The sequence below is a fragment of the Pipra filicauda genome, unplaced genomic scaffold, assembly GCF_003945595.2.
Source record: "Pipra filicauda isolate LSUMZ 115617 unplaced genomic scaffold, ASM394559v2 scaffold2_size9829703_pilon, whole genome shotgun sequence".
NCBI lineage: Eukaryota > Metazoa > Chordata > Aves > Passeriformes > Pipridae > Pipra > Pipra filicauda.
Window position 1 is genome coordinate 9,731,435 of NW_024104421.1, and position 25,817 is coordinate 9,757,251.

Sequence of the window (25,817 nt, forward strand, 5' to 3'; positions counted from 1 at the left end):
ACAGCTGTCTCGAGCACAAGCTCAATTTGGGGTTATGTCAGTTCAAACAAAACATTCAGAGAACCAAACACAGCAGTTTTGTAGGAGCACATGGGATGCAGCAGGAATGGTCATTCTTGCTTTGGGTCTAAGCTACTTGTAAACTTGGAATACTTAAAAAGTGAGAACATGCATCAGCAGTTGTTAAACAAAACTAAAGGCTCTGCAGTGGTTGTGCTACTCCTAATATAAATTAGGCAAGTATTTTTTCAGACTTTATTAGAATGGTTTCAAAGAGAGATGGAACAAAGTGTTGCACTATTACTTCTGTTTATGCAGTTTCAGAAGTGAATGAGCAAGTTGGTTGCAGTTTTGTGCCTGGACCTCAGGGGGTGAGGAAGAGAAGAAAGAAAAAAGAAAAACACTCCTTTGCTCACATGATGGTGTATAAACCACAAACTCAAAATACTTTAACCTAAACTCACAGAAGAGGGGGCAGACTGAAAAATGTTGCTTGTTTCAAGCAAATGTGTGGAGCGGGATGACCTCAGCCCCCTTCCTGCACTTCCAACTGCCAAATCTCTCTTAGCTTCTCCTTAGCTGGTATCACAGCTTTTTTCCATTGCAGATCTGGGAACATCAAGAACAGGGTATGCTGCCCTGAAATAAATGGAATACAAACAGAAGGGGCTCATGTAGGGATTGTGTTATTCATTTTTACATTTAATGAAAAACTCCATTTGTTCAGTCATAGCTGCTGAAGAATGACAGGCTGCCACAAAACCCAGAACATCCATCCAGACTGCCACAGAATACACTGGATCACCTCCAAAGGCTCTGCCAGCATGATGTTGACATGTAAGAAACGCTGTTTAAATCTGCACATACATAACATTTTTGTTTAGCAAAGAACTGCCTATTTCAGGCTTCCAGGATGTCTTAGTTTAAGCTATTTTCCCCAATACTGAACTGTTACTTTTTTTTTCCTTTTTTTTTCTTTCTTTTTTTTCAGAAAAGACAAAACCAGCAAGAAATTATATGGCAACAGTTGCAAGGTGCGGTTTGCTTAAATTAATGACACGTAGGTGGAAAGATAATTATTATATTACATTGCAGTCCACTGCAAACAGTAAAAATATCAAAGGTCCCAAAATTCAGTCTGAGTAAGATATATTACTGAAACCCCACCATTACCCTAACAGGCTAAGACATGGCAACAAAATTACCCACCCAATTATTAAAGAAACAGAAATGTTACCAAGAACAGCTCACTAAATATACAGCACTACATTACCCAGGAAGAGTTTATTGCAAAACCAGGAAAGAGACAGCAAACTAGAAGTCTGTCTTCCATTTCAGGTTTGTATCACTTGTTCAAGTTTCAGCCACTCCTGCACACACACACACACACACACACACACACACAGAGGCAGCCTGCACACAGAGTCACTAACACATTTGAGTTCCCACAGTCTCACAAGAAACCTTAAAACATTTCAGTAAAAAGTTAAAATGAGATCTTTTACCACAAGGACTATAAAATCCCCCCCTCCCCCACTAGCCTTGGATTTCTAAGTTTTGGATTCTAAAAACCATAGATAAAAATGAAGGCAGAAAGACCACCTTAAAAATATCAAAGTAAGTTAAAGGAGAGTTAATGCAACTAAAAAAAAACCTGCATCACACACAGTCAGTGCTTTCAACACTGTTGATAAGCTCTAAGCCCCTAAATGTAGTAGAGCATTCATTGGTTTTGATTAACTTTTAATTCAGAAGTTACATTAAAAAACAGTTGTAGCAATTCTTTTGAGCTGCTCATTTCATGAGGAAAAAGTCCCTTTCAAAATTTCAATAAATATGCTGACATGTAAAGTTAGTTGAGGTTGTCATGCAAGACAAGTTACATAACCAAGACCAACTCAATCTTTATAATAAAGGCAACTTGCATTCAAAAATGAACTTTACCCTTACAATTCAAAGGGTAAACATGAATTAACCCAGCTGTTTACCTGAATTACAAAAGTAACATGATTCAATATGAAAATAAGAAACTGTCTACAAATCTCTGACAGTAATAAATTGCAATATACAATGCATACAGGAGTTATACAGAGCAACAAACTCTTGTACAAAACAAAAATACTTTAATACCTTTAAAATCCAATTATTTTTTTTAAAATCATCATGAAAAAGATTTGAGTCAGAACTCACACCTCAATTAGTCAAGCTTCTGGTAGCTACATTACAGCTATTTAATATACAAAGAGAGAAATCTCTTCACCAGTCATTAAAACTGCCTCTTCATTAGAGTTGCACAGGTTTTCCGTCTCATGTTCCCAGATAAAAAGTTTTCTTCAAAATCATGAGAACTGAATTTGTTGAACACCGGAGATCTAGAGAAAGAAAATGCAAGTTTACATTCAAATGCACCTTTTCTGAAACTGCATTGCAGCAGCAGCAGCCGTGAACTGTCGTGGTGTTGAAATGGCAGCACAGCCACCACCAAAGGACTAAATGAAATCCATTCTTTCAGAACAGAGCAGCTGAATCAGTGCTTGAGTTTTAGCAGCAGAAAGGGAGAGTAGGGGATGGGATACAGTACCTGTTGATATGATGTTGTGTAGACCATAACATTCTGCTGTTGGCCATCTGTGGTTATTAAGCCTGCTGGCAACTGGTTAGCTGAAAGAAAGAGTATTTTAAAAAAGTTAGACAGGAGCTGCTGGATATACAGAGCCTTGTGTCCATTAAATAACCTTTGTGTTCCACTCCATGGCTACAGAGCCATTCATCTCCTGACAGCTACCATCCCACACTGCATATAGACACACTTGTTACCCAAGTGTTATAAGTAAACAAGTTTCTTCCCATTAAGAAGAAACACTTAAGAAACAAAATTCAACTTAAATTTGCATCAGATAACCTAAAAGACAGCACCTTGTTTTTGCCCTGCACGTGTCTGAAGCAGAACATACCCAGCGGTACCCTGGCAAATGGAGCACAGTGGCCATCCTGACCACTGAAAAAGCAATCTCCAGCATTTGATATCCCAAGAAACGTGGGAAATTCAACTGGGTTTGGTTAGCACTTGAGCATACCCATGTGTGAGGAACTCAATGAAATGGTTATGCTGCTTTATAAAACAGAATCCATCAGGAACTCCATAATATGGAAGCCTCCTGGGAGGCAGCAGAGATGAACAGAGACAGGCAATGGCAAAAAATAAAAGGCACTGCCAGAGCCTGACGTTACACTGGTTGACTTCGGCATGTCCTTCAGGGTATGCACAAGAGCTCTGAATTTCACACAGGAGAGAGGAGGCCAACAAAAAGAGTAAAAAGTATTTCTGAAATACAGAGAGAAGACATGGGGAGCGATGCTATAACAAACCTTCACAATAACATGTACACTGAGCTCTGTGAGGAAGTAGGTATGTTACAACTGCTACTTGGCAGCAAAGTAGCAGAACTCTTAAACTGTAAGTTGAGTCACTGTAACATAACATTTTCCTCTAGGATGCAAACAATGGGGCTTTGTTTTCAGTCATTAAATATAGACAAGATCTATAACCAACAAAAAATTTTGAAAACACAGTATAATCCTTAACAGTTTTCATTTGAAAGCTGACACTTGATGGCTTCGTAATTGGATTTTTGGTTGGTTGGGGGTTTTGTCACCTTTTTTTTTAATTTCCTCCTTGGTTGTACAAGTTTTCAGTTACTTCAGTTGCAACTTAAGAGCTGCATTAAGATCATAGTGAGAGTGGCTCTGGCAGGTCTAAAATTTACTGCCCTTCAATCTGCATGTTTCACATCCAACACAGCTTAATGGCAAGACTCTGACCCAGCCCTGATGTGAGGCTAAAACAAATAGCTGAGGGTTGTGCCACAGCAGCACAGCAGTCACTGCTACTGCTGCAGTGAGACCATCATTCTGGACAGATCTGTAGCTGCCCCTCGGGAGAGAAATACCTGCAGCACTTGACATGGTCAGCTATTTCACATAAATCTTTTCTACCTTCTTCTACTACTGCAACATCTCCTTTGCATCTTGCCAGGACTTAATATTACTTTTAAAGTTGCTCTTTTCAAATCACACCAAATTGAGGTTTATTTCATAGAGTATTCTGAGGCTCTTAAGCCTGAGATATTTGAACAAGAACTAGGAGCAGCCCTTCAGCCTTCTGAAGCTTAACAGATCACATCAAATCTGGGAGGGGGACAGAGGATCCATAGAGTAAGTTGATTTCTTGATTCCAGTTTCTATTTTCTGGTGAGCATTGTACTCGGGGCTAAGCAGCCCATGAGCATCAAGAGGAGAAACTTTTTGTGAATTTGCCTCTTTGCCCTATAAAACAAGACAGTGGACACAGACACAATGAGAAGTTTCCAACTACATATTCCCCCTCAATTCCTGAACAGCAGTTTAAATGCTTGAAGCAAAAATCAGAATATACACAAATACAAATCAGTATTTACATGAAATAAACCTTTTAGAACAATTTCTATATATTGATTCAACACACTTCCAAACTGGACAGACTCCAAACAGCTGCAATGTAGAAACCATTAGCAACATACCCAAGGTAAAACAAGTAGGGCCCATAGTTGTGACAGTCCCTTACTACTTCAGAACAAACAGAGCTATTACCTATGAGTGACTACAGATAAGATTTTACTATTTGTATTGCCTAATCTTTAATTATAAAATTAAAAGGGTCATATTAAAAAAAATAAAGCTTTCTATAAGTCCACTGCAATATTTAAATTTTGATTCTTAGTTTTGAGCCAGTTTTACAAGCTTATCTTCCAGGCTGGAAGAGACCTGAAGAATCTGTATTAGGTATCCAAAGTCATCAAACTGGGAGCAAAGTGTGTTTCTGACCCTGAATAGTTCGTTTTGGTCCTCGGGCTTTGAATTTTTACTAGTTCAGCAGTGACTTTAAACAGAATATTTATCAGATACTTGAAAAACTAAATCTTATCAGTAGATATGACTAGAGCTGCGCTTCCTAATTCTTCTTGTATCAGCTTCAACATTACCAGCCCCTAACATTTGAAAGCCAAGGTAAAGACTACATGCAGGAATCCCACATCAACAAAACCAGTGCAAATCCCTACAACTGTTACGCTTTAATTCACAGTATAGGAAAGAAGAACTACAGTGAATTCACACGATGCTCCTTGCCCTATACCTTTTATTTGCCAATCTGTGTATTCTTTCAAATGTAAGAAATACTAAGTATTTTAGAATTATATGAAGATGACGTTCTTCTCTGCCTCAAAGATGAGCTCCTCAAGTCCCTTTTTTCCCCCCACAGTCTGGCAAGTAGAACAAATTTGGCCTAAACATGTAGCTGCTAGGGAAAAAGAAAAAAAAAAAAGAAAGTGTAGAGAAAAATACTAGCACTAATATATGCATTTAAAAATCATCCACAGTTGATATTAGCTATTACTGGAGTGTTATCATTTACCACTATATGACTTCTGACCAAAACCCTACTCAATGGTAGGAGTTTATCTCAGCACAGGTTATCCTCCAGATATCTCAAACAAAAATCTCAGTGGATTACAGGCATAACATGTGGCCAGTCCAGGATATATTCCTCAAGTAAGAATTCTGATATCTAAAGGAACTGCTGTTTTTATGAAAGCTGTAGTAATAATATAATAAATTAAAAATTATTACTTACTAAATGCTTCCTCTGTGAGCTCCTCACTTAGACCGTCTCCAGTTGTAACTGTTCCCGCAATTCCCTTTTCTCCTTTCATTGCCTACAGAGAGAGATAGCACAAAAAAACAACAACAAAAAAAAAAAGCTTGAGATTTTTTCAAAGCCCCACAAGCTCTAGCCAACATTTGGAACTTGCAGAAGAGTCACTGTGCAGCAACTGGAGCTTGACATCTAAGACCTGTAAACTCTATTGGATTTGATAACATGCATACTACAAGTGTCTTTCATCTTAGCCATACTCCTGAAACCAAAACCTGACAAACTAGGACTGTGTAGTTCTAAGAAAGGCTTTTCAACTTCTGCAGAAAGCCAAAGATCTGTGGTAATCCAAACAGAGCTGTTAAGAGCATTTACAAGAAATCACAGAATCTCAGAACTACCAAGAATGTGCAACATTTGCTTACCAACCACACACAGGCGCCATCATCATACAACTATAAGAACTGACATTTAAAACCAAGATATTGAATTTCTCTTCCCACATCAAGGACTACAGCCAGAAAGGCTATTGGCACAGAAAGCCAAGGCCTCCAGTCATCTGCATGCAGGTTTACAAGTATGAAGTTCAATGCTTTATGCTATTACATAAAAACAGCTAAGAAAATAATATGGGCATAAAAAGTATTCTCTGCAAGTGCTTGCTGCAGACTAAATACTCAGTTACAAAACAGAAATATTTCATTGTATATGGTACCCTGAAGACACTCTAGCTGGAATGGAGATTTAAAACTGATGAGCAAAGCTATCTGATTCACCCATCCAATTAAAACCCAATCCAACTACTCTGCTACCACAGCATATAAAATCTGCAAAAACAGTCAATTAAGAATGAAAGTAGCATAGACCCACTTCAGACTTCTTCAGTAGTACTGAAACTAGCTAGGCAATATTTGCATTTTTAATTAAAGCACATACAGCACTATCACAGCATGTGCAACTGCTACACAGCACTGGAAAAAGACAGTACACAGCAGTACTTCAACTTTTAGATTACCCCTCCTGTTACTCAGTTATCACAGTAAATGACCTTCTGGGAAGGGGAAGCTTTAAGTGCTGTCAGCAAATCAAATATCATTAGCGAGTCTGACCCCATTAATTAAAAAAACCTTAGGTCTACAAAACAAAGTCTGAAGAGCATACTCATCTATAGCAATGCCAATTTAGATGGAGGAGGCAGAACAGAACAAAACACTCAAGCAGAAGCAACTTCCTTTTTCAAAAAGTCTAAATTGCTGAAAGGAAAACACTTACTTTCTGCTAGAGAAGGGATAAATTAAACTACTATGTATCAAAAGCAAACCGAGTGACAGGCTAAAAAAAATAATTAAAAAACCCATTGAAGCAGATAGGTTTCCATGTGAATCATTATTCTAGCACGAGAAAAACAATTTTTCTTTTGCAGATCTGAAGTCCAGACAAACAAAAGGCATTAGGCTACTTCCACAGAGGATGTAGACAAGCACAGTTTTATTGACTGAACCCAAAGAGCAAATCCAACATTCTTAATAGGCACCTTTAAAGAACAGAGCAATTTACTACCACGAATATATTAGATAATTTATTCAGTTGAAAGCTTTACTCTGAATCAGCAAGTCTAATCAAAATGCTTACTTCCTCCTTTTTCTCTTGATATCCTCTGAAGGCTTTTAAACATAACATTACTCCCTGCCTAGTGACTGTGAGATACTGTGCAAGTTACCTGTTACATAATTACAATGACAGAGAGCTAAACACAACTAGGTTAAATAAGTGAGGAAATACCCAAGCATATACCAACCTCTCTGAATTTTTGGAGGTATAACTTCAAAGGTTCAACATAGCTATCAAACCCCAACGTAGACATGGCAAAGAGAATATCCTCTCCATTGATGGTCTTTCTCTTCTCTTGGTGACACCTCTCACTTGCTTCTGATGTTATAAAGCTGATGAATTCACTTACACACTCTTGTACACATTCCTTTGCATCCTTAGCAATCTAGTAAGGAAAAAGTATCATAAAATTATTAATTAAGATGCAAGATTTAAAAAAAAACACCACAAAAAACTCAGGGAATACACCAGATAATAAAGGAAACATCCCAAAACCTAATGATAATACCAATTCAGGCAACGCTGCATAGGGAATCACTGGATGTCATCACTGCTCTTTGTAAGAACAGCTGCAACATGACTTTACCTATGTTTCACTATTTCAAGCAGCCTGTACAGACAACTATCAGGATCTCCTGAAGTCCTAACTATGTTCTGTACAAGCTTTTACACACAGAAGCACCTCAGTACTGCTTCCTTTGCTTACCTATGTCTCTTTAAATCTGTTCATTACAGTGTCATAGCCCACTTCCATCTTCCTTTTAAGAGACCCAGCAGTTCCAACCCCACTGCAGTATGTTCCCACAAATTCAGCAATGACAAGTATTTTTATCCTGAACAGATTCAGGGACTAGAATATATGCCTAGCAGGAAGCCTTTCTAATGCTTTAATATTCTGGTATAAATTTTCCAAATGAGAATTCAAATGAAGAAACATATGCCCCTGGCAAGAACGAAATAAGTAAATGTGATTATTGTTTTCAGCTGGACAAAAGTAATTTTCATGACTTAAAATTACAGCAAGCATTACTCATGATTACTTGGGAAGATTTTAATAATTAAGATCCTGATTCTTCACATGAGAAGAACCTTATTTGTATTTAAAAAAAAAAAAAGATGCAGTAATCATATGCAGAATCTTCACCAGTTCCTCTGATATTTTCAGACACATAGGGCGAGATTTTCAGAAGTCACCAGCCAGCAACTTCCTTTGCAGTTTTTCACAAAAAACCAGCCTGACTTTTCAAGATAGCTCTACATCCCATATGCTAAATTCTTGAGAAAAATCTCATCTTGATCACTAAAAATTTATGACAATATGGACTAGGGTAGAGTTTTTCACAGCAAAGTTATAAATGTAACACCCAGATCTCCAGAAAGCCCTTGAAAGTACAAGCAGATGCAAGTGAATTATGTCTTCCTTCTATTTAGAGTGATCCCAAAAAAACCCATCCCAGTTTTAGCTAGGCTGGAATTGGAATACAATAGAGAAACAGCAAGTAATAGGAGCCCTGCAAAGGTTTAAGATAAACAGGTAGAACAATCAAATAATTATACAACCACCAGCTCAGCAGAATGGATTAAAAAGTCTATTCTTAGAAGTAAGAAATAAAAACAGGGTTTCAATATCTGGCCTTATCTGCTACATGGTATAAGGCAGACTTCCTAGGTCACTTTGGCATGTGGGTATGTAAAAATCAGGGTGATGGAAGGCTAACCACTCTCTTTCCTTCAGGATGAGGATCAGATTTTTATTTCATCCAAAATGGTTCACTTATTCAAAATGTTATGCACCTCAATAAAAGTAGATTAAGTCTCTTGAGAGAATTGCATAGAAAATATTTTTAGTGATACAGGATTGTCACCAAGTCTCATCCTTTACAACAGTTTCAGAGAACACATCTTGGAAAAAGAAAGCTCTTGAAAGCCCTATGAAGAACACTGTTCTGGATGCTCTAATTATAGTGGTTACTCAAAGCTTCCAGAAACCTAACAAAAATGGACTTGGTCTCAATTACCTCCTGCTCCTATTTTTTTTCCTTTTCTTTTATAAGGTTTTTATCCAATAAACCGGCATCACTTGGAAAAATATACCAGCTCAAGTTCACCAAAAGGAAGGAATAAAACTCATTAACACATTTTCTTTAACAGACAAGGGTATTACCTTTCCTGTTTGGGGTATGGCATTTTTCATTATTCTTGCCACATTTGCAATTGGAAGATATATATCTTGTTCTCTGAAACTCTCTTTTGAGCCATTTGTATCTTCATGATCATTCATGCTGTCCTCTGTGTCTAATGAAATAAAGAAAAGTTAACAGAAATGGTATTTGATAGACAGCAGGCAATAATTAAAGTCAGTTTAAAATCTTACACTGAAGGACGAAGTCCTTTGAAAGCACAGTGCATTAACACCATCAAAATAATTAAAAAAACAGATGCAACATCAGGGTACCTTTATAAACATATAATCTTTATCTCATTATGCACAGAAATGTACATGGCTGCTGATCACCAGGCATTCTTAATGTCATGGCAAAATACAAACTGTTTCCTAGGAAATCAATTTTTTTTGTCATCACCTCAAGGTCTCGGTGCCAACATTGAAAAATCCAACCTCCACCCTTCAGAATGCAGAAAAAATGCTTTATATCTGAATACATTATGAATACAAACAACTGCAAATTCTTAGCTTGAGAAAAGATAGCAGAGAACTATACAAGAACTGGAAAGAAAAAAAATTATATATATCTATATATATACTCACAGAGAAATAGTACATTTACTATAACATTTCTTACCATCATGAGGCTGTATCACATAGTGACTGCCACCAATGTAATCTCCAGCAATTCCTAACTGAGAGGCATCTGTCGTGGAGCTATCACCATCCATCTACAACCAGAGGAAGGAAACCTTTCAGGTATGATTGTTACACTGTTAAGTACAGCTGCTACTGAAAACCAGCACATTAATCAACTTAAAACTGTTAGACCAATTTCTGCAAAGCATAAATACTTTGTCATTTGAGAACAGCATCCCCACCTTTGTTACTGAGCTTTACAGTCAGTGGAAATAGAGAAACTGTTTTGTAAGGCTTCCCCAGGAGCTCAGCCAGAGGCACAGGCCGTGCACAGAACCATTTGGTTCATGCAGCACATACACAGCAACCTTGTGTTCCCAGGAGGGCCTGACCAGAACAGGTCAAGGCGTTTGTTTCTCTGAACAACGCTCAAAACCTATACCAGGGCCCTGCTCACTGAATGCTTTTTCTACTTATTACCACAGAGTGCATCCTTCACTCACCTTTACGCTCCACACAAACAGCTTTGGTCAAGCCCACTGACAAACTTCTAGCCAGACCTCAGGACCAGCTCTGCATCTTCCTCCTCCTTGAGGCACCACTCACCCCTGTGTGCCTTCTGAGTTGTTTCCCTTTGCATTCCCTGGTCCTGCCCTGCCTCACCCCTCTGGGCATCCTTCAATGCTCCTCTCTCAATGTTCTGACAGGGTGGCCAACAAGAAGACTTCTTCTTGAGGCTTTGGAGATGGGGTCGCAGTCCAATAGTTTGAATGCCAGGAGAAACAGGGATGCCTAAAGAGCCAGTACTGCCCTCCTTTTTACTGACAAGCTGTGCACAGAGGCCCCAGGAAGGCAGAACTCGGCTGGATTCACTCTCTGTCCTACACCAACTGTACAGGTCCCTGGTGTCTTTGGAGAACAACCTTTGCCCCAAAGGGTCATGTGGTCATTGCCAATGAGACCACACAGCTCACTTATTTCCACAAACATTAGCCTGGAGAGGGAGAGGCAGGAAGAAGCAATGTGGTGTTATTTTTATACCTACCCAGAAATATGAGCATTTAACCTCTCTCTAATCTGCACTTTGCCTGTGGCAACAAGGCTGAGTTCTGCTTTCAAACCTTCAGGCAACGTCCGGTGTTGCACTTGGCCACAGATGCACAAGTAACCCGAGCACTGCTCACATTTCAGGCAATACTACAACAGCTGGATGTAGCCTTAGGAGCTGCTCAAGAGAAAAACCAACCCTTCTACGTCTTCTTTACTGTAGAGTATTACATACACACACACACACACACACACACACACACACACACACACACACACACACAGAGACTTTTTTAAAGAACTACTGGTCCCTTTTGATAGGCTTTTGTAGAACAGTTTCACTTCTTACACAGCATCTCTGCCCAAAGGAAAGGTAGTGTTTTAGGCATTAGCCTTCTATGTGCCAACTTTCACATAAATTCATTTCATCTGCATTTTGCAGATACTTTGTTGGGAGATTTAACTTTGCTTTTCAATTTTCCAAAGGATCTGCTGTTTGCTTACTCAGCTCACTGTAACGACAATGCAAGGATATCATAGTCCTGCACGTCAAGATTACCAAAACTGACATCACACAACATTAAGAGAGTTGTGTCCCTCTCTTCCTTCTGCAATTTGAAACAATTAACATTCTGCAGTCTGGTAAATCCCCAAAGCTACCTCCAAAGTTAAGTTAGGATTTTCTGGCAGTCTCATTCTCAGTTTCAGCTCTCTGATCCATACCAGAATTTAACACAGGATCTCAACAGTCTTTAAGCATTGAGTTTACTCAGCCCCAGGACCATTTTAAATACCTTGATCTTTCTTTCCCCCTCCTTCTTTAGTCTCCTATGAAACATATCTTCTAAAATATTTCCTTCCTTTATGATTGCAATATTCTTCAAATTTCTTCACTGGTTTCTGCTCACCCCTCCTGCAGGCTACCCCATCTGAACCTTTATTGCCAAGACCCATCAATATCATTTAAGAAACCATCTTGCTTTCATTAGCCCAGCCCACCTTCAAAAGACAATTTCTGCTTGAATCTCTTTTAAACCTCTGCTGCATCTGCAGACAGTTTTGGCCACATTAGACTAATACATCCTCAAGGTACCATCTTTGCTTCTATTCTTTTATGTGTGCACATTTCCAGATCTACTTACAGTGTTTATTATTTCACCATTAATGGGAATTTGTGTGAATGTTTATCAACATTATGAATCTAAAACAGTGATTAGCAAAATTGACAGGAAAAGGCTTGCAACAGAAGAAGGCAGATCTGACTCAGATAAAGAAAACAGGCACTGACAGCTTAATATCAACTGAAATTACTTCTGTCAGCATTACTTTAAGAAAGATTTTTAGCTGCCAGGACAACCTTGGGACAGGAGATTATGGACAGCGTAACACCCTTCTGCATAACCAGGCCCTAATCCAGGATCACAGGATAATTCAGGTTGGAAGGGGCCTCAGGAGGTCTCTGTACTTCCACTGCTGCTCAAAGCAGGGTCAGCTGCAAGCTCAGAGCAGATTGCCCAGGGCATTATCCATCTTGAAGACCCCCACAGCCAGAGCCTGCCCAGCTACCCCATGAGCCCCCTCCACAGCCTGTCTGGCCTCACAGTGAGAAAAGGAGCCGTATCCCTGCACACCACTTCAATCCAAGTAAGTTGATGGAAGAACTTCAGCCACATTTGTCATTTAATTCAAATCTAGACCTAGGCATCTGAATATAGCAACTGTAATTAATATACCATCTAGTCACCCTACTAGTATTTCTTTGAGCCTGATGGATGACACAAACATGACCTTGCAGAAAGCTGTGGCCACTGCTATCCTGGTCATCTCATAATCAACACACTTACACGCTCATGTACTACAGTTTTAATTTCAGATGTTCAAAACAAGTCAATCACATTATCTGATTGTCAAGCTCAGCACAAGGTCTGTAGTACACACAACAGGGCGCAGAAAACGAGAAAACACTGCTCTCAATACACTGTTGCTAATTAATCCCATTCCTTTAAACAAAGAGGCAAAAAACCCTCCAAAGCCACAAAATACACTAAACTTTGTGTCCCTGAAGTTACTCTAGAAAGGCAACGGTCCAATGTAACATACAAACAACACCCTGCCTACACTAACTGCAGTCACTGAGAGACTAAAAAGACAACAGTTCTTATGCTGGTACGTTTAGTAGGAAGAGCTACCACTTTGGATGGAAATAGATGCTAAATTTCATGAACAGGAGATCTCCTGGGAGATCTAATCCTAAAAGGTCCAGATGGGCAAGAACTCCCCACTCAGATTTTGCTTTAACCCCTGGAGCTGTTACAACTTGCTTCAAAAACAAGTACCCGTTTGCAGATTATACATGCCATTTGCATGGCAGTTTCAGCAGACACTGCAGTGTCTTTTAATACAAGACACTTTTAATCCTAGCCCTGTGTGGCCACTGAATTGCACGAGGGAGGAGGCTTCCAGCACCTGGTCTCAGAGCACATACTGTGTACACCTGCAAGAAGTACTTACTACATGTTGGACATTATCCTCTGCCTCCAGTACTAGGAAAACACTGAAGCTCCTCCATGCATACACATGGACTGAATCAAGACTGAGAGCTAAGCATATCCGAAGTGACATGTCAGTCTCTAAAATGACCATGCCACTATCTGATTTTTATCAACAATCAGGAAGAGAAATCAAGGAAGTACAGGACACAACCATTTAGTGCTACACTAAAAAAAAAAAAAAAATCTGAATACAGAGCAGCAGCACAAAGTTTTCTGCTAGTGGTTTTCTGTTCAATTTTGGTTTTTTTCATCTTTAATGAAAAAGAATATTACTAGGAATATATAAATTACTTGATGCATAGAAATTAACCTGAGAAATACGTTAAAAGAGAAACACTTCAGACATCAAAGAAAATTCAGTGATAAGATGCAAGTGAATGAACATACAGGTTTAGTCTGACATCTGGTATAAATATTTTGAAGGGTGCTTAAAAAAACATGCTCCTGTCAGCTGCCCACAACTCAGACTGTTCCTATAACATGTCTATACTAAACTAATAAAATCTCAGTATCTCAAAGTAAATCTTGCATCCTGTTTAATCTTATGAGCTCTCTTAAGAGACCAGTACCTGTGGCTCAACTAAATGATAACTGAAGAAGAATGCAAGCCCAGACCTGTTAGCATTGAGGGGGCAAAGGGACTAAAGCTTAGATCAGTATAAAAGGAAAAAAAAATTAAAACGAATCAAAGAAACATGATTTTTATCTTCAGAATGGGGAAGTTATCTGGCAATGATTTGCAAAACTGATCTCTTGACGGGGAACCAAAGGCCTCTTGCGATTTAAGTACTTCATGTGGTATTTATTCATCCCGTCTCCCAAACTGCTACCCTACAAGAGGGACAGCAGAAAATTATATGCAATGAACTGAAGCACTTGACACACATACCACACAGTTGTTTCTGCCAAAGAAGCAGGACAGAAATGATAATAAACTGTAGGTAGTAATCACATCAGTCACTGTAGATTAATTTTGCCACACCTTGTCACAAGATGTAAAGCTCTGAAGCAGTACATAACAGCACAGACACAACATGTTTTTTGAGCTTTCTGCACCCTCATTTGCTAAAAAGAAAAATTTTTCAATTGAAAATACAACTTTAGTTTCCTTTTATTTTTCAGTGACTCCTGGGGAACCTAACTCCCCACTGAATTCTCACCTGGCAGTGTCTCCTGCAGCAGGAAATGCCAGCTGGTGAATGCATTCATGAGACATTGCTCCAGCAGACACACAAAAGCATAAAGTTAAAATCCCTTAGCACATGCCTACAACACAAATACATCCTGTTCTCTCTCTCTCTCTCTCCATCTCAGGCTTCTCTAATCTCTCACAAAGTGTTTTCCCCCACAGGAGAATAACATTAGGAGAAGCAGACTGATCCTTAGAGAACCCCACAGCATCACTAAGGCTCATCAGCATTTCAGCTGTACCGGGTTCCCTCCCTTGGACCACAAACAGGGCATTGCTACCTTTCCACCTTCCCCCTCCTCGTAACAGCCTATCAACTTTACATCTTATGAGCCCCAATGTCACTGGCCCAAGTCCCCTCCACATGGATCCAGCTATGCTAGAGCACATGGTGGCTCCTTCCCAGGCTGGCTAACGTCCACAAGCACAGCTCCAATACATATGGGTGGACTAACAACACATGTATTTTCACATCAAGTAGGAGTGGATCAGGGATATGGAGCAAGCAGTTCCGAGTTTCCATGCATTCTCCTTTTTGGCAGCAGAAGAGAGAAGCTGGAGGGGAAAATAAACAAGATGAACAGAGGAACGGAGGCAGTTTTGTTGCTTTTGCATAAGCTGGAAGAGGGCAGCAGTGCTGAACAGACTGCACCAGCACCTCCTTCCTCCTGCAACCTGACTGAAATCCCCATATTACCTTTCAGTATTAAGTTTTTGATACTTTTCTAGCAATTTTTGTGAAAAACTAAGCTGTTCTGTTTATTAAATCAGCAGTCCACAAATCCTGCCTTTTTCTTTTGTAAGTTGGTTATGTTTTTCCTTCATTGCAGTAGTACCTCAAGTGTGCCAAGAAACTTTTTCCTCTCAAGCAACAGGACAAGCAAAAGTTTCGCTACTTCAGACCAGGCCAGTATTTTCAGCCAAATTGAATTTGCTGATACTTTCTTTTATTCTACTGATGTTATTTAGCAGGCATACATATAGTCATGTTTTGCCCTTTTTACAAGTATCCTGCCACTCAAACAGCAATTTCCAAATACTGTGTTTCTCCAAAGTACTATTGCAAAACTCAGTCAAACTCCTTTCTAAGCAAAATTTTAAAGGCAGAGTGACATTAGAGATCTGCATTTGAAAGCACCAAAGGAAGAGCCTTGCAAACCTTTTTTAAATGCCGACAAAACAAGGTATCAGACTTCAAAAATTTCAGTGTTTAATGTTACCTATCTTCACAGTATCTTGAACAATCTTTTTTATTCCACTTCTGAATGTTGCCTCCCTTCACGTAGTTATTACCACAAATAAGAGTTAAGCTTTGAACTGCTGTAACTGTCAAATACTGAAGTGTAAAGAGTAATATCCAGTGTTCTTGACTTCTCTCAAATATAATGTCATAGCTGTAAATGCTGGCTGCCAAGGCCATAAATAATCACCCACTCAATGCAGAGCTCAAGCGACTCAGGCAGACCTCATAATGATTCAGACTGAACCATCCTGGATGTCCTAGACAATTACAGATGGATCCTCCCTTAACATTGTAACTGTCATGCCACAGGCCACATAACCAAAGAGAAAATGAAAGCAATCACTAGCTCATTGTTTAGAAACACTATGCTAATGATTATGTATAAACACCATTTCTCCATTCCTGCAAATCCTGTGAATAATGCCTGAAGTGGCTTCTCCCATTTTACTTTTTGCTACCATTTTGCCAAAGCTTCTTTTGAGAAAGCTACAATTATTTTTTTTAATTGACAATAACTTCCATCTATCAGGATGACAAGCAAAGGTTACTGCATGTGACAGAATCCATTCAAAGGTTGAACCTCAAATTTCTATGTTCCTCACTGCCTAGAAATGTTCAGGTCATTGTTATCAATAATTTTGCACTCCCAAAAGCAATTCAAGCACAGTAGGTAGCTTTTACATGACAGTTCTTTGCAGAACAAAATATTTTTGGTTAAGCCTTGAAGAAATTGGTAAAGCTAGTTGTTGATTTTCTATTGCTGCTGTATTGCAGCAGGACCCACGAAGGGGATAAGTAATGTTATCTTTATAGCTGCAGAAACATTACCAGAACATACCAAATTTTTTTCCAATACGACTGTCTGTGAATAACCTATACAATAACTCTTCGGGATCGCCAACTACATAATTCCGGAGAGACAGAACAGTGGCTGGCACACACAGGTCTGCCTCAAAACACCTGCCGAACACACCCGAGTTGTGTGGACATTGATAATGGCAGGGTCCTGTCTCTCCCCGGCCTGCCACGTGTGTTTCAGGACAAGCGTCGATGCCACCCGGCTGTGTCTGTGCCAGCCGATCGATCCCACTTCCCGATTTCATGCCCTTCAATGATGCAAACGCAGCCAGCGCAGGGGCACGGGGGGGAATCTTCCCACCTATACCCACAGCCTCCAAGCCTTCCCGACACCTGGCTCGCATCTGTTCGATAGGCAACTCGTCTGTCGTGACCCCTTGTTTACAAATCGAACAAGACGAGAGTCCGCAGTTAATCAGCAACTTTATTGTTGGTCACCTTGGATGTGACTCCCGCGCTGGCCGCACCTGCGGGGCCGAGGGGCCGCTCACCCGCACTGCCCGGGCCCCCTGCAGCCAGCCCGGCCTCGTATTCCCGCCCGCACCGCCACCCGGGTACTCGCACATCCCGGGGCCTCGCCCTCCGCTCCTTATCCCTGCAAAACGCCGCCAAACCTTCCAGGAAATTTCTGTCCCGACAACGGCGCGGGGGGCACCGGGAGGCGCGGCCGGGCCACTGCCCGGGTCCCGGCCCGGGGCCGTGGGCGTGGTGGGGGTCCCGACCCTCGCCCCCGCGGCGAAGGGAGGGGGCTCGGCCGGGCGGACACAAAAGAGCGCGGAGTCCCCTCCGCCCGGCGCGGCCGCCACAAAGCCGCGGGAGCGGCGGCCCCGGGGCACAGCGAGCGCGGCCGGCGGGGACATCGCACACCGCCGTGGCGGGGCCGCGGGAGGCCGCGAGCCCCGGAGCGCCCGCCGCCCCTCAGCGGGCCGTGCGGGTGCCGGGCGGCCGCGGGGCAGCCCCGCCTGCTGCCCTCACCCCCGCCTAGGCCGCAAAATGGAGCCGGAGCGGGGGGGTGGGGGGCCCGCGCAGAGAGCGGGACACCGGCGGGGTCAGCGCCCCGCCGCCCCTGCCGCCGCCCCCCGCCGCCGCCGCCTCCCTCCGTCCCTGCCCGCCCGCTCCGCGCCCTCCTCGGCCGCCCGCCCCGCTCCGCTCCCCGGCCGCGCGGCCCCCGCGGCTCCGGCCGCACAAAGCGGCGCGCGGCCGGTGCGGGGCCCGGGGCGGCCGCCCCGCACTTCCTGGTGCCCGCGGCGGCGGCGCGGCGGCAGCGCCGGGGCCCGGGGAGGGAGACGGACATTTCATTCGAGCCTGCAGTGGAACCGGTTACCAATCATTGGCCGGAGCCAGGCACAAACCTCCAGTGCGGCCCTGGTTGGCTCCCTCCGCAAATCGGCTGTTTGGTTGGACGGAAAATGGCTGCGAAGGAACCAGTCCCAGCGCGGAGCCCCGCTTCCCGCAGCCGGGCTGCCCTCCCTCCGCGCCGCCTCCCCGGCACTCGCGCCGGCTCTTCCCTCAGCGCGCTCCCTCCCGCCGGGCCGGCCCTGCCCTCCTCCTTTATGGAGGCGCCCGGCCCGGGGGGCGCCGGACCCGCCTCCCCCGCGGCTGGGCCCGGGTACGGCCGGCGGCTGGGGCTGCCCGCGGGGTCCGGGCTGACAACAAGGGCTGTCCCCACCAGAAGGGCTCAGTCCGGCAGGGCTGCTGCTGGTGGCGGTGCTTGTGTAGCACAGTCTCCGACCAGGCACAGCTCTTCCCCGGGGCCGCGGTATCACAGAATCAAAGAATGGGTCAGGTTGGAAGGGACCACAGTGGGTCTTCTGGTCCAGCCTCCCAGCACAAGGCAGGGTCATCCTAGAGCATAGTGCACAGGATTGCAGCCAGATGGTTCTGGAATACCTCCAGCAAGGGAGACTCCACAGCCTCTCTGGGCAACCTGTTCCAGTGCACGGTCACCTTCACAGTAAAGAAGTTCTTCCTCATATTCAGGTGGAACTTCCCATGCATCAGTTTCTACCCATTGCCTCTTGTCCTGTTGCTTGGCACCACTGAGAGGAGCCTGGCTCCATTCTCTTGACATCCTCCCTTCAGACACTGATAGACACTGATGAGGGCCCCTTCGCAATTGTCTGTTCTCAAGGCTGAACAGGCCCAACTTCCCCAGCCTTTCCTTGTAAGAGAGATGCTCCAGTCCCCCAGTCATCCTCAATGCCCTGGGAGGTGGGCACCAGGGGAAAGAGTGCCCTTCCAGGCAATGTCCTGCTCACCTTGTCCCTGTCCTCACCCCTCATCACCTCAGTGGACAGTGCCTGCTGTTACCGGGGCAGACAAGGTTTTTATAGAGGTTTCTCAGCTCTATTCCAAGCTTCATCAGTTGAGAGGAGAACAGGTTACATCCCCCAGTGACTTCCTACATTTTGCACAGCCTTCATCAGAAGCTGATGAAGAGGAGTAGGTCGATGAAGGAGAAAGATGGCTCCTGGGATCCCGGCCCAACAAGGCATTTGGTGGGACAGAACCTTGGGGAGGGATCTGTGGGTCTGTGTTACTCCTTCCCTCTACAGAAGTAAAATCTCACTGTAGACCTGAAAAGATCATTTCCCTCTGGTGATATAGGGCCTAAAGAGCACGTTTTCCTTCTGCTTTTAAGCTTTGTTCTGAAGAAATACGGGCTGCTGAGTGAAGATGATAGTTGGACTGACTTCTCCACTGAGATTTATAAACCTCTCTTATGAAATATTTATATGAAACACTTCATAATCCACCAGTCCTGCCAATTTACCAGAATTGGAAAGAAGGATTTTCCTTCTAGGTGAAGGCAGCCAAAGACATTCCACACATCTGCCATCAACACATGTACGCGCAATCTCCACAACAGAGGTAACAAGAATATTTTTGTTTTGTGCAGTTCTTCATAACCTGTAGTCGTTCTTCATTACATGAGATTCTTAAGTATTTTAACTAAACTAGTGTGAAACTTGTGTTTCACAATAACCTCTGCTAGCATCCTCCTCTGATAAATACAGTACACTCCTTTCCTTGCTTTCTTCTGGTATTGGGATTTAAACCAAGAGAAACTCAATAAAGTTTACACACTTCCACATGGTTTCACGTAACAACATTAGTTTCATATGTTTTGGTATATCACAAAGATTTAGATACATACACTCATCGTCCATGTATTCAGATTTTTGAGTTTTGAGTTTAAACTGAAACATCAAGTGAGAAGAATTTTTCATGGCCACAGGTTTTTACTGCAAATGCTATTATGCAGCTTGATTCTGCCTCCTGGGTACCATAAGCAGTAATAAGTTATTTTTTTTTAAATGGCCAGAAGATGTCAAGTAATGCAAGAACACTAAGTTTGGGGCCTTGGGGAATGTATTTTCCCCTTTATCTATTTTATAGCTTTTGCTCACTAAATGCAATACCATGACAATGCTATTCATCTTACTGTGGAGTCTTAAGATCTTTGGATGAATTCTGTCATGTCAGCTCAGAATTTCACAAGTGAGTAGAAAGATGAACACTGACCAGTGTGCAGGTTCTTCAGGGCTCAGAGTAGACAATGCCCTTTTTTCGAGCCACTAGTCGATATTTTGAATCTCCTTGATAACACGGCCCTCAAATCTTTCAAACTTGAAACAAAAATATTGTTTCTCCCATGCTGTTTTTGCTGACATTTATCAATGTTGTTTTGATGGAAAAACTACTTATCCACTTGTTTTACTCAGTGCTTTTCTTTAGGACAGCACAGTAGGAACAAGCGTTCACTGTTATTGGAGACAGTGGTTAAACTTCTCAGCCAGCTGGGGCCAGGGAGTCCAAGCCAGGATTTCCCTTCACATACATTTTATTTTGTGTTCCTCCATAAGTAACAGTTTCTGTCACACATTTATCACTCATTCTTTAATTGGATTATTGTTTTATTCCTATCCTAAGTAAATTCTCAAATTCCATATTTCATGAGGTCGTGACCTATTTCCTGAGGCTGTCATTTTGTGTCTGAAATTTTCAGTAAGGAAATGAAAATCTTCAGATATCTTCTGTTCTATTTAGTAGATGTTAGCTAAGAAAGCTGTCAAAGGTGAGCAAGTATGCTTCTTTAAACAAGAACAGATATATCAGCTTGCTTCAGAATGTGCCTTCCTTGTGCTCTGGCCTCTGTGATTTGGAAAAGTATGTGTTTGAAATGAGAAATTACAATTTTTGTAGAAATAGCAGTGGATGTGTGTGTGTGTGTGTGTGTTATTCTTCTAACATTCTCCAAAGTTCTCAAAACTGTGAAATTCTTAGTGTAACAGATTGGAAATAGGTCTGTCCTAAAACTATGAACTCCATGGTGCTTCAGGATCTTATATTCATTCTTGATAGTGGTCTTTCTAATGCTTGTTATCATCCCTGTTGTTTTTTTTTTTTAGATTATGGAATTCTTATTTATATTAGACAATCCTAATTAAAAAATACTTGAAAGCTTCTACAGAGCCAAGCAATGCTATGTGAAAAAGACTGAATGCAGAAATCCAGAAGAAATTATCTACAGGTAATTAACCAAGTCACAGTAGGATGAGACCAGATGGAATTAAATCAATTTCAAGATATTTTTATTTTTCCAAGGATCACTATCTTTCTGTGGTGTTGAAAAATTCTTCAGCTACGTAAGTGTGCCTTCCTTTTAGATAGTATTCCCCCTTTAGCACTAAAATTCCTGCTACCCTTGGAAGGAAGCGGTTGCTCAGGTGACCTTCGTATTGTGCCACCCCAGAGCTGTGAAGGGGAGTCATGAACAGGGCCTGCACTGTGACAGTGCACCTGAGAGGCAGACCTATAAGAGTAGTCAGCTTTAACACCCACACCATGAGGGCCAAAGGATGTGTTTATTCACAGCAGACTGGTACCCAGCCAAAGAGGGGGCTGGGCAGGTGCAATTCTGAAATTACTACATCCCATTTAGAAAGTATGGTCCAAAGAGTGAGGTGCAAGCTTGGATTCATTTCCCAGGTCTACCACATGCTTCTTGTATGACTTTGGGCAAAGGACTGTAAATCCAAGCCATCAGATTTCAACAGAGAGGTGTTTAAATACCTGTGAAAGTCTGAATTTTAATTATATTGTGCCTCCATTCCCCATCTGCTGAATCAGTAGCAGTATCACTTTCCTACCTTGAGCTGAACTGTGAATGGCTTAGATACTGGGAAAGCAAGAGAGGTAAGAGGAAAGAAATGACAAGTGAGGCCACTTCCTGACAGCTTCTTGAGACCGAGCTCCTATAAGCAATCCCTTAGAAGAACTGAACTCATTTTTGAGCCTTTTCCTCACTACTACTTAAATTCTAGCCTTTCTTTCACAGGATGCACAGAAATGTAGCATGTTGAGACATATTCCACTAAGTAAATCTGATTAAAATTGACCAACATTTTGAAAATTACTGGGGGGAGGTAAGGCACGTAGCTGGTGCATAAATGCCTAAGTCTTGTTCCTTTAGAGAAAAGGAAAACCAACTTATTGCTTTTACCACAGGAACAGGTAGTTAAGCAAGTCAATATAAATATATCGCTGGAAGTGTAGCTGTCCTAGTTAATCTCAACCTGGTGGGGTTAAATGTGGCTGGCAGCAATCCCTTTGAAAGGTACCTGGAGCAGAACTGACTTGTAATCAGGTAATTTATATGTTAAAACATGTCTCAAACATCAAATATAAACATTCCACAAGAGCAACAGAGAACTTCAAAGTACACGTTCGAGATGTTGGTCCGGACAGAACCATTTGAAGGACTAGAAGAGATTTTGACAGAAGCCTCTAACGTGTCTATGAGTAATACAGCAACAGGTGGAGGTAAAACTATAACAATATCTCCTCTGCTTTGTTTTCAGCAGAGCAATGACAGAGTTTTGAGATGCAATCTGAGAAGGACTTGCTTTGCAACTGTGCCATTACAGCCTCCTGGATAAAACCATTTGCATTGGTTTTGGCTCTTTTGAAAACACAGGAGAAAAAAAATCAATTCTCAATTTAAATAGCAAAGGATGAAACCATTTAGCTTTTTCAAACCTTATGACAAGTAATATAAAGTATAAAATGGAAGGGCTAAGTAGCTCTGGTAAAACTTTATTTTTTTGTAGCTAAATTTATCACAAATTTCCCAAGTGTCATTCACGTGGGTTTGTTTGATATCATTGGCATTCAACTGCATTCTATGGATATTTTTTGGATTTTCTCCCTGTTATCAGCTACATGTGGGATTGAAATTTCTTAGTAGAACAAGTATGGTGAAAGATGCCTTATTTAATTCTACTGTGCAAGAGGACAAGCTGCTTAATGGTTATGCAGTGAAACCCTACATCTCCCAGGGGTGGGGATTCTGGCTTCCATTACGTCTCTGTTTTGGGTACTGCAGAGGGAGCTCAAAAGGCAGCTCAGATGAAGATGGAAAGTGTGGGCTTTTGCTCAGTCCAGTTCCGATGGCAAAGTTAGAGTTACAAAAACCCAGAGGCTGTTGGCCCTGACATAGTGGACTTAGGGAGTACGGACTCTGGAGGGCTACAGAACTAGATTTTGCTCTGTATCATGAAAATTTATCTTTATAAAGCCCATATTCTCACACTGTGTCCATATGGCTGATTTGCAAAATAGATAATAGGTTGATCTCTTCTTTTTGCTTGGCACGTGTCATGGTTTAACCCCAGCCAGCAAGTACCACACAGCTGCTCGCTCACTCGCCCCACCTCAGCAGGGAGGAGAATCACAACAAAAAAGTAAACCTCATGGATTGAGATAATAGCAGTTTAATGATTAAAATAAAATACCATGGTATTACTACTACTACTAGTAGTAGTAGTAGTAGAAAAAAAGAGAGAGAAGACTAGAACTCAAGAAAAACAAGTGATGCATGGCACAGTTGCTCACCACCCACTGACTCATGCCCAGCCTGTCCCCAAACAGCAATCAGCAGCTTCTGGACAACTCCCCTCAGTTTGTTTTCTGAACATAACATTCTATGGTATGGATTATCCATTCGGCAAGTTCAGATCAGCTGTCCTGGCTGTGTGCTTCCCCAGCTTCTTGTGCACCTGCTTCCTGGCAGAGCATGAGTAGATGAAAAGTCCTTGATTTAGAGTAAACACCACTTAGCAAGAACTAAAACATCAGTGTGTTATCAACATTATTCTCATACTAAATCCAAAACACAACACTGTGCCAGCTACTAGGGAGAAAATTAACTCAATCGCAGCCAAAACTAGGACAGCGTGAATGTAGGAATTCAGGACTTTCCTAGAAGAATCAGAGGTTTCCAGGGACTGTGGCAATTGGGAGTGTTTGTAGTTTTCTTCCTGTAGACATGGGATCCCAAACTGCACTGATTCAAAGGTCTGTGTACATTACCATTGTGTCATCAGCATCACAAAACCAAAATTTTCCCCCTAGAATCTGTCACACAGGTGAGATCTTAGCAGTGCCCCTTCACTGTCACTAACATACTGACTGACAGTATCGCATTTGCAGTGTAGGCAGAGACATAGATTTCTTCTGTCAATTTAAACATGAAAACTGGAATTCTTCTCACTTGAATTTGTCCAAAGTTAGGACTAGGGAGAGGCTCACTCTTTAGAAGTACCTGGCTCCAGAAGGATGAGTTACCATCTGAACATGCCTGTCTTTCTCTGTCAGCTACAGAAGGAGCTCAGATCCAGAGCTTGTACAAGAGGCCAAATGTTGAGGTGACTGATCTAAGGTAAGAAAATGAATCTAAGCTTGAAAAAATGACCAGTGGTATTTCAATTACATTAATATTCTGAAAATGCAAGGACTGTGTCAGCTAATATTTAGGTGATTTTGCATTCAGCACCGAGAATATTGTCCTTTATAAGAAGGTGGCACTGTGGGCTCTTCATTTACTGAGACAGCCTTCCTCCCAGTTTATATATAGAAAGAATATACAGAAATCTTTGTGGGAACAGAAATTCTAATATTATTTTAATGATCACTCTTATAATAGTCACAGGGAACTGGGAATCAATTATCTCAGAAACGACTGAGGGATTGGTCCCATTGATGCACTGTTTAGATAATCACAGCTCTGTCACAGATTCTTCAGTAGCAATCAAGCACCAAATACATTTGCTATAAAATGTCTTTATCGAGATTTCAAGACAGAGCAAAACACCTTATATTTCATCTTTGTGAAGAACATTATCAGTGACTATCTTAATGTAATTACTATTTTTATTAGTCCTTCCAGTATCTTATGGACTTTTTATGCATTAGTTGAATTTATCATGGGCAATCTCTTAATCCCAGCACTGGCAGTTCATGCAGTCTATGCCTTATAATAGTCCAATACTGAAAACAGGATGTACATGACAGATTTTCAGCACAGATATTTCTAATGAGACAGTCCTTGCTGTCCTGCTTCTTAACAAAGCAGTTCTGAAGATCTGCACTAAATTTTCGTGTAGGTAGAACTAACAGAAAAACAGACAAACCCACACAATCACAGAATGGGGCAGGTTGGAAGGACCACAGTGGATCATCTGGTCACACCTCCTTGCTCACACAGGGTCATCCTGGAGCACATGGCACAGGATTGTGTACTTGAATATTTTCAACAGTATTTCCACAACCTTTCTGGGCAATCTGTTCCAGTGCGCGGTCACCTACACAGTAAAGTTTTCCTCATGTTCAGGTGGAACTTCCTGTGCATCAGTTTCTGCCCATTTTGTCTTGTCCTATTGCTTGGCACCACCCAAAGATTTGGTACCAAACTGAAAGAGGGCTTCAGTCTCCTGGTGACTTCAGTAGACAGACTTACCTCTGACCCTCAAGAGGGGTTT

General features: G+C 41.8%; 2 protein-coding genes across 3 annotated transcripts in view; one reads left to right on the forward strand and one right to left on the reverse strand.

The window, feature by feature from the left end:
- Positions 1–680: 680 nt before the first annotated feature.
- NFYB (nuclear transcription factor Y subunit beta) lies at positions 681–18,475 on the reverse strand. 2 transcript variants are annotated; one of them, XM_027715136.2, is made up of 7 exons: positions 18,348–18,475; positions 10,105–10,198; positions 9,468–9,598; positions 7,491–7,688; positions 5,672–5,753; positions 2,582–2,661; positions 681–2,372 (listed from the first exon to the last, which is right to left on the reverse strand). In XM_027715136.2, exons 2-7 carry the CDS (start codon positions 10,196–10,198, stop codon positions 2,340–2,342), a joined length of 618 nt encoding a protein of 205 aa, XP_027570937.1. In that variant the 5' UTR covers positions 18,348–18,475; the 3' UTR covers positions 681–2,339. The 2 variants fall into 2 exon arrangements, with proteins under 2 accessions (XP_027570937.1, XP_027570936.1); XM_027715135.2 differs by having other exon boundaries at positions 18,320–18,394.
- Positions 18,476–19,603: 1,128 nt separating this feature from the next.
- TXNRD1 (thioredoxin reductase 1) overlaps positions 19,604–25,817 on the forward strand; it is a 47,457-nt gene continuing 41,243 nt past the window's right edge. Inside the window, exons 1-3 of the mRNA XM_039383248.1 lie at positions 19,604–19,866; positions 21,408–21,529; positions 24,655–24,718. The gene's annotated coding sequence lies outside the window, so the exon portion shown is untranslated. The remainder of the gene's footprint in view (positions 19,867–21,407; positions 21,530–24,654; positions 24,719–25,817) is intronic.

Coding starts and splice junctions, on each gene's coding strand:
- NFYB (XM_027715136.2), bottom strand. CDS start 10,198: ATGGATGGTGATAGCTCCACGACAGATGCCTCTCAGTTAGGAATTGCT. Junction 9,599..10,104: donor TGTGATACAGCCTCATGATG/GTAAGAAATGTT, acceptor TTATTTCATTAG/ACACAGAGGACAGCATGAAT. Junction 2,662..5,671: donor GCTCACAGAGGAAGCATTTA/GTAAGTAATAAT, acceptor TCTTTCTTTCAG/CTAACCAGTTGCCAGCAGGC.